General features: G+C 43.1%; 1 protein-coding gene across 1 annotated transcript; it reads right to left on the bottom strand.

Moving 5' to 3' along the window:
• Nucleotides 1–364: 364 nt before the first annotated feature.
• LOC310771264 (deoxynucleoside triphosphate triphosphohydrolase SAMHD1-like) lies at nt 365–6,317 on the bottom strand (the record flags this gene model as incomplete). The annotated part of the gene is made up of 4 exons (XM_083663910.1): nt 365–1,777; nt 5,037–5,174; nt 5,950–6,054; nt 6,234–6,317. Coding segments are annotated over 4 exons (468 nt in total), but the record flags the coding sequence as incomplete, so codon positions are not given.
• Between the last annotated feature and the right edge of the window lie 2,199 nt (nt 6,318–8,516).

The raw sequence follows: 8,516 nt of genomic DNA, 5'->3' as shown, positions 1-8,516 counted from the left end.
CAACTTTCTCTGGCTTGTTAAAGTAAGCTATTTTCCCCAATCTGTTCGTGTTGGAAAAATTACTTCTGGTCTGATGACAGTTCAAAACAGTCAATCCACACAGGAGTGCTTGTAGCAAATATTTACACTGCATCTACATGACTGACAGCTGTCGCAGAAAAGAGGAAATGTATTGGTCAGCTGTGTGTCCAAGGCAATATTATTTCAATGACACCTGATTATCTTTTCACATATGGATTTTCTCTCTCTCTGAAGCAAAACACTCATTGCTGCATGCTGGACTGCTTGGGTCACCCAAGCATTTGGGTGATAAAGGGAACTGTTTGAGAAGGCTTTGCAAAGGAATAACGATCAAGAGACTTAGTGCATGTTGCCCTCTGGTGTTGAGGGAAGGGAATTTTATTTTCAAACCATGGACAGCCACGATCTGTTTACAGACCCTTTTAAAGAGACAGGATCTCCCAATGAGTTAAGGTTTCCTTTTACCGTCTTTCAAAAATATAATTATTTTATACACAATGAGTATAACAAAACAAAGCAGCCTTTTGATCAAACAGCTTAGCAATGATCATTTGATGATACATTTGGGGAGAAGAAAACAATGTGAATGAATGGCATCCAAAATATGCCTTAACTGCAGTGGTAGAGATGGTTAAATTGGAGAAAGCAATGGGCAACTTGCAAGTTGAACTTACTGTGAATAAAATAAAGCACAACATATGTCACAGCAACCATAAAGAATCCCCAACCGATAGTTAATTAATTATAAGTTGTAAAATATAAAATTCCAAAAATAAATTCACATGTACAAACCAAATAACATTATATGCTTTAAATCCCCAAAACACAAATCAAATGCTCAACTTAAGACTCCATTACCCATATTGTAATGAAGTTACTTTCTGACGCACCACCATGCTCATATGACCTCCTGCTGATTAGTTACAGATCTTTTGTAAGCTTGGCAGTTGCGCAAAAACAAACAAAACAAAATATAGCTGCTAGCTGAATAAAACAATAACCTGATTCATATCAGCTGGTGTGCATGCTGTAAAAACACATTGCCCTGAAATAAAACAGTTTAGACAGCATAATTGATTGTCCAGAGTAGAGCATAGGTCCAGAGTAACTTTTAACTGGTAACAACTGCATGCTTATGATGGTTAATAATAAAATTGTGTGATTGAAGAAGACACATACCGGTACAGGATGTAGAAAGACAGAGCTTTCCTTGACATTCACATTATACGCTCATATTTTTCTTACTGTATGTTGACCCGTAATGATATGATCAGATGATAGTGGGTTACAACTTAAAATGTGACAAATACAACTGCCAACGGAAAGGGAATGTAAAATAAAATAGATAAAAAAAAAATCTAAATAAAACAAAGGTATAAATAATCCTTGGCATGCGGACAGGGCTCAAACCCTGAAGTACAGGCACTCAATATCCAATAATGCATCTCTGTGTCTTCTATTTGGAGTAAAAAACAGTGTTCAGTACTTCAAATAGTACTTCTCATCCTTGCTGTGCTCATCAACACACTCACCTTGTAGAAAAATAAAAAATTTCACTTAAAGTAACAGACTGTCCCTTTAACCAACCTGTCCCTTTTTAGGCCTCTTCCTCTTCCTAGAACTCAAAACTGCGTTTGATTTTGGCCTTCTGTTGCCCGCTGATGCGTGCACCGTCATCTTCAACACTCTCATCCTCAATGTTCTTGGCCCAGCTGTCTTTCAGAGGGGTCAGCTCAGGTGCGATCACATCTCCATCCTGAGTGCAAAAATCATACAAACATATCAGTGTGAATAAGAGCTGCATACCATAGAGACATTGCATGTAATAGGCCACGCCCATCACGGGGGAAAAGCTCCATTCATTTCCACACACCAGCATCATTTTCTTTGAATTAAACATAGCTAAAAGCTGTTGTGTGGTGAGCTGCGCAGACAACAAATGTAAAAAATCGCCAGTTAAAGTTTTTTTGTACTCCTGAGCAAAACAAGGAAGCCATTGAGAATTGGCGAGAAGAAAAATGTGGATCTAGCTGTCAAGAAGTAAATTGGAGTGTTCATCTTCCGTATATACGATCTTTTGGTGCAACACGCAACCATGCACGTGACATAGGAGAACGCCAGGATTGGACAGGAGTTTGTGTTTTCCCCCGTCTTGGGCGTGGTTTCTGAATGATGACGCGTTACGCAGTGTCTCTATGAAGTGAGTTAGAGGGAAGAAGAACACAATTTAACATTACTGAAGGGTAATGGTAATCATTTAGTTTAGGGACATAACGCAGTGAGGGAGCATTTAAAAGTCTAAAACAATCGAACATGATCCAGGGAGAGAAAGACAATTTTATTTCATGGGAGGAGAACAGAGGATTGGGATTTTTGTTTAAGTTATAAATGTATATTTACACCTACTAGTCCAGCCTGATGTCACCATTAAATATAGGCCTACTGTGTTTTCCAGGTAGTAAAAGTAATTAAGAGTTTTTAATATAACATACCGGTACTTCAAATGTTCATATGAATTGAGGATAACTGCGACAACAGGTTTTAGGGGGGATGCTGAAGCCCAGGATCCTATACGAGGAATCAGTGTGATGTCACAACGACAACAAACACCTGACTTCCAGGTGTTATGCGCAAATCCTTCCGCCTATGTAAATACATGCACCCGCACTAGGCACTGGAACATACATGGCAATAAAACGCCACTGAACAACCAGTTTGACGGTTGTTCAGTTTGACGGTCATGTTCGACTCACTTTCCATAAAGCCCACCAGCTTTGATATCTGTTGGCTAGTTGTTGATATATTGTGGCTCTAATATACAATTTTTATCGATGCGATAAGACTGTCATGGCAGCGACTTTCACTCCTCACTCTGGTGTACTCTGTTTCCACCCGGAATTATTTTGAAGCGAATTGTTTACCAAAATGTTGATCGGCCGATCCCTCGTATACAGCAGTTAACAAGACCTTTAAACAGAACGACTGCATGGCTGGACTGCAATGTATTCTTACCGGTGCGATGGCCGGTGGGCCGCTGGGTAGTTGGCCGGTCAGGTTGGTGAAAAAGTATGTATTATGTATTTGATTGGGCCGGTAGCGGCCCATTCAGGCGTCAATAATGAATGATTCTGGTCTCTGGAGTGGCCCTCTAACCAATGCTAATGTATAGCATTGTAATTTAGGATGTTACCTGAAGGCAACACAGGTGGTGACAGCCAATGACATGCACGGAAAACGTATGTATGTGTGTGTGTCTCTGACCCAGCTCCATGGGAGAAGAACCACAGAGAGAGAAAGAGAAACTGTTCCTCGTGTTATATTTATTTCCTCCGTCTTGCTGCTGCTCTGGGAGTGCACGCGAGAACTGCTGCATTAACCCACTCTGCTAACAGACGTGTTGTTCAAAGATGTTGTTGGTGCTCCCTCTAACTCCACAATGTGCAAGATAGTAATAGGCTATGTGTCTCTGTATAGGCGGGTGCACAACGCACACACCCTGCTTAGAGAGCAGCGCACACATGGGCCGCGGAGCCTATAGGGCCGGTAGGGCTTGAGCCCGACCTACTTTTGGGGAGTTGGACCGTCGTTTTGTGCAGAGAGACTTGCATGTGGCAGCTGCCCTGGAGCGCCTGATTGTGTCTGCAGCTGAAGGGGAAAAGGTCAGTTTCTCGTCTGCTATTCTGTGTCTCTACGAGAAGGATTTGAATGTTGACTCTCTCGGCACACAGCTTGATATGTTGCCAGACACAATCAAGCTTTTCGAGGAGGGCGAGGAGGAAGCAGGCAAACCCCTAACCGTGTCATCTGTTGTGTCAGCAATGAACAATACACCTGTGGCAAAAACACTCCTGCCAGATGTACACAAACTGTTAAAGTTGTTTTATACAATCCCCGTGTCGTCTATCCAGCGCCGAGAGGTCTTTCTTCCTCCGTCGTTTAAAGACCTATTGATTGATATATATTATGTGATCAACGACCTATATGCGATCAACAATGACACAAAAAAGACTTAATAGCCTGATGTGCGGCCATACACACAAGGACTATTTGGACAAAGTGGATGTTTCGGTGATTGCAAGGGAGTTGGTCCAGAGCAACGACAAGAGGACGCAGTTCTTTGGCAGAATGTAAAGAGATAGAGAGAGAAAGATATGGTGAGTCTGGCGTGTGTGTGGAGGAGGAGAGAGGGGAGAAAGTGTGTGTTGCCGAGGTGCAGCATCAGCTGGTGCTTTTTTGTGTTTCACTACTATATGTGTATTATTCTATCCCTCCTGTTCGCAAAGTAGTAGTAGCACTATTTAAACCACGAGGCTGAATCGAAGTGATGCTTGATTAATTAATTGATTGATATCGGAATCGGATTGATATAGGCTATAACCACAACTCCGCTCCATTTCAGTAGCAGGGACAGCGCCGCACGGCCCTATGCAAATAGCCTAAACTCACCTGTCTCCGATAATAAGCTTCATTTAACTAATGGAGTAAACTTCAAAAAGTTTAATATTGTTGTCTGATGTAGTCTAGTCTAATTTTTGCGGTTGAGCCCGACCTACTTCCGCCTTCCGCGGCCCCTGAGCGCACACACATGCTGACATGCTGCGCTGTTGAGACGCACAGTGTGCGACTGAAATGTCTGCACTTTTAAAAAATCAGTGTTATGTTTAGTACTGTACTTATGTCTATTTAAATAAGTAAACGTTGAGTTCTCACTGGGCACGTTTATTCAATGCTGCAACATCATTACACCTAAAACCCCTAGACCGGGTCATAACATGTGGCTTTATAAGTAAATCCCCAACCCATGCGAGCGTGAGCGAAGCGAGCGCGAGCTCGAAAAATTGGGCCGATTCGAAATTGTGGGCCTGTCTGACACATGGCAGGTAGCTTTTTTGGTCCCAGTCCAGCCCTGAACGACTGGATGATTGGACAAAATCCCCTCTATCAACACCACCCCTGGTCAGACATTGCAAAACTTGACAATTCAGTACATGTTAGCATCTGACTTGTGCATATACCTGAGGCTTAGAGAAATCCATGTTCATGCACCACTGGACAAAGTACTTCTTGGCTGCCTCCAGCCTCCTCTCATCAGTCTTCTTGTAGTAGACCCTGATCAACTGCTCCGCAAAGCACTTTGGCAGAAGTTTCGACACCTAACAGGAATGACAGTACAGTGTCCATTCTAAGGCCCAAACAAGAGTACAGAGGACTGATAGAGAGCTTCGTCACACAATACGACAATCACCTGAAGCTCAATATGAGCAAAACCAATGAGCTTGTGGTGGACTACCAGAGGAACAGGACACCCCTTGTCCTGGTGTCTTCTAGCCGACAGGAAGTGAAGAGGGTGGACTGGACTCATACAAGTATCTTGGGGTCCAAATTAATATAATTAATGTGATTATTAGGTCAATTTGAAGGATTTTTGTGTCTGAAAAAGGTCGTTTTCTCAGCAAAACATTATGATGTCACAGTGAAGTTGACCTTTTACTTTTTGGATAGAAAATGTCCACTTCATTTGATCAGACTGTATGTGTGAAATGTTGTCATAATTAGCATCTGAATTCCTAAGAGTTATGGCTAAAATAAAATAAAACGTCTTCTGTGAGGTCACAGTGACCTTGACCTTTGACCACCAAATTGTAATAAGTTCATCGTTGAGTCCAAGTGGATGTTTGAGCCAAATTTGAAGAAATTCATTCAAGGAATTCCTGAAATATTGCATTAACGAGAATTGGATATATGGATGGATTGGATGGATGGACGGGCGGACGGGCAGACGGACAACCCGAAAACATAACCCCTCCAGCTATGGCTGTCATCGGCGGAGGCATACAAATACAATTGAGCAAACAACAATTTAAAGCTACAAATAGCTCATGCAAAAAAAGACATTTAAATGTTTGTGGTCATTGCTTTAGCTCTGACCTGGTCTTTCCGTATCTGGTAGGCCTTGGTAGGGTCATTCTTACAATAGAAACGGACATTATTGATGGGGTTCTTGCTCTTCATGCCGTAGTCCAGCGCAATGACCTAAAAGATATGAGGGAGAGAGGTCTCTTTATCTCCACAAGTATAGACCATAAAAGGGAGTCTAGAAATCAAAACGATAATCAGTGAATCCCAAAACCTCAAGAAAAGTGAATTCCCCATTTTGGAGTGATCAGTAAATGAATTTGAGGAGATTAAAATAAATCAGCCTAGATACTCACGCTTATGACAAAGTCCTTTGCCTTCAGAACGATATCCTGAGTGTAACCCTGAGGCTTGGATTCGGCCACGTCACGTGCCCAGGCCTAAGGGAGGGGGAAGGGGGGAGAGATGGGAGGGGTAAGAGGTCTATATATTTAGAGGCTATGGTTACAGGTGACTTGTGACTTATTCCATCATGCCAGGACACTTTAAGTGACAGGCCCGGATGGCCAGAAATCATCACATCATTCACAATCAGATGTGAGAGTGGTCAGGTTCGCATTGTGATAGGAATTCTATGTAGTCTGGATGCAATCCATGCTGCAGTGTGCATGCAGGCAATGTAAAAAGATAGAGAGAGCAGGGCAAAGAAATGCAGACACAAATTTAAATAAGTACAACCACAAAACATAACCCAAGTGTGGATGATATTTAGAATCAGAATCAGAATCACTTTTATTGCCACAGTATGCAAGTTACATACAAGGAATTTGTCTTAGTGTCTGTATGCAGCGTAGCAGTCACATCAATATACAGAGATAAGAAGTAGGAAGAAAACTAAAGACAATCACAAAGTTGCAAAGTGTAATCAAATCGAGTAAATATATACAATATGAGTGGTGAAGTGTTCTGTGGATGATAAATATTAATTTACGTTGGATTTACATGAGATTTACAGACTGAGTTAAATAGACGTTAAATAGGCATTGGATTTACATGAATTTACAGTCTGAGTTAAATAAGACTTTACATTGAATGTACATTAAATTGACAGGCTAAGTTAAATAGGCATTAAATGTGCAGGGAATTTACAGTCCCAGTTAGACAGGCATTAAATTAGATACAGTATGAGTTCCAGTTTTATGGGGGGGAGTTCAGTTGAGTTTAGGAGGAGGTAGTGAGTTTGTGTGTGTGTGGGGGGGGGTTGTTGGTGAGGTCCTTGGCGGAAGGGGGTTTCCGGGCCTTGTTGGTGAGGCTGATGGCGGTTGGGAAGAAGCTGGTCTTGTGGCGGGTGGTTCTGGTCTTGGCAGACCTCAGTCTCTTGCCGTGGGGGAGTGTCTTAAAGAGTTTGTGGCCAGGGTGGGAGGGGTCAGCCATGATCTTGCGAAACCGCTTCAGTGTCCTGGCTGCATGCAGGTCCTGGAGGGATGGCAGGTTGCATCCGATTATCTTCTCAGCGCAGCGGATGATGCGCTGAAGTCTGTTGATGTCTTTGAGAGTGGCAGCAGCATACCAGACGGTGATGGAGGAGGTGAGGATGGACTCAACGATGGAGGTGTAGAAGTGCACCATCATGGCCTTTGGCACTTTGAATTTCTTCAGCTGCCGCACAAAGTACATCCTCTGCTGTGCCTTCTTGGTGAGAGCTCTGATGTTCAGCTCCCATTTTAGGTCCTGGCTGATGATGGTCCCCAGGAAGCGGAAGGACTCCACAGTGTTGACTGGGGAGTCACCCAGGGTGATGGGGGAAGGTGAGGCTTTGTTCCTCCTGTAATCCACAATCATCTCCATTGTTTTTTGAGCATTTAACACCAGGTTGTTTTGACTGCACCAAGTCACCAGATGGTCAACTTCCTGTCTGTATTCCGACTCATCTCCATCTGTGATGAGCCCTATGAGGGTGATATCGTCTGCAAACTTCAGGAGCTTGACGGACTGGTGACTGGAGGTGCAGCTGTTGGTGTACAGACTGAAGAAGTAGGGAGAGAGGACACCGCCCTGGGCAGCGCCGGTGCTGATGGACCGAAAGTCAGTGATGTGCTTACCCAGCCTCACGTGCTGCTTCCTGAACAAGTTCTCAACTAGAACGACCGCAACGTGGACTTATGCCTCCGCCATTAGTTCATTCTTGAGTCCAAATCGCCATTTGAGGCAAATTGGAAGAAGTTCCGTCAAGGCGCTCCTGTGATGTTGCGTTACAGATCTTGGAAATTGGGTGTGTGAGGTCACAGTGACCTTGAACTTTGACCACCAAAATGTAATCAGTTCATCCTTGAGTCCAAGTGGACGCTTGAGGCAAATTCGAAGAAATTCCATCAAGACATTCCTGAGATATCGCGTTAACAAGCTTGAAAATGGCATTCAAGAGGTCACAGTGACCTTGACCTTTGATAACCAAAATGGAATCAGTTCATCCTTGCGTCCAAGTCGATGTTTGAGCCAAATCAGAAGAAATTCTATCAAGCCGTTCTTGAGATATTGCGTTAACCAACTTGGGAATGGCGTTCATGAGGTCACAGTGACCTTGAAGTTTGACCACCAAAATGTAATCAGTTCATCCTTGAGGCCAAGTTAATGTTTGA

The sequence above is a fragment of the Poromitra crassiceps genome (assembly GCF_964638095.1).
Source record: "Poromitra crassiceps genome assembly, contig: HAP1_SCAFFOLD_483, whole genome shotgun sequence".
NCBI classification, from domain to species: Eukaryota; Metazoa; Chordata; class Actinopteri; order Beryciformes; family Melamphaidae; genus Poromitra; species Poromitra crassiceps.
Note: the sequence above shows the minus strand (reverse complement) of the source record. Positions and strands in the feature narration are given on the sequence as shown.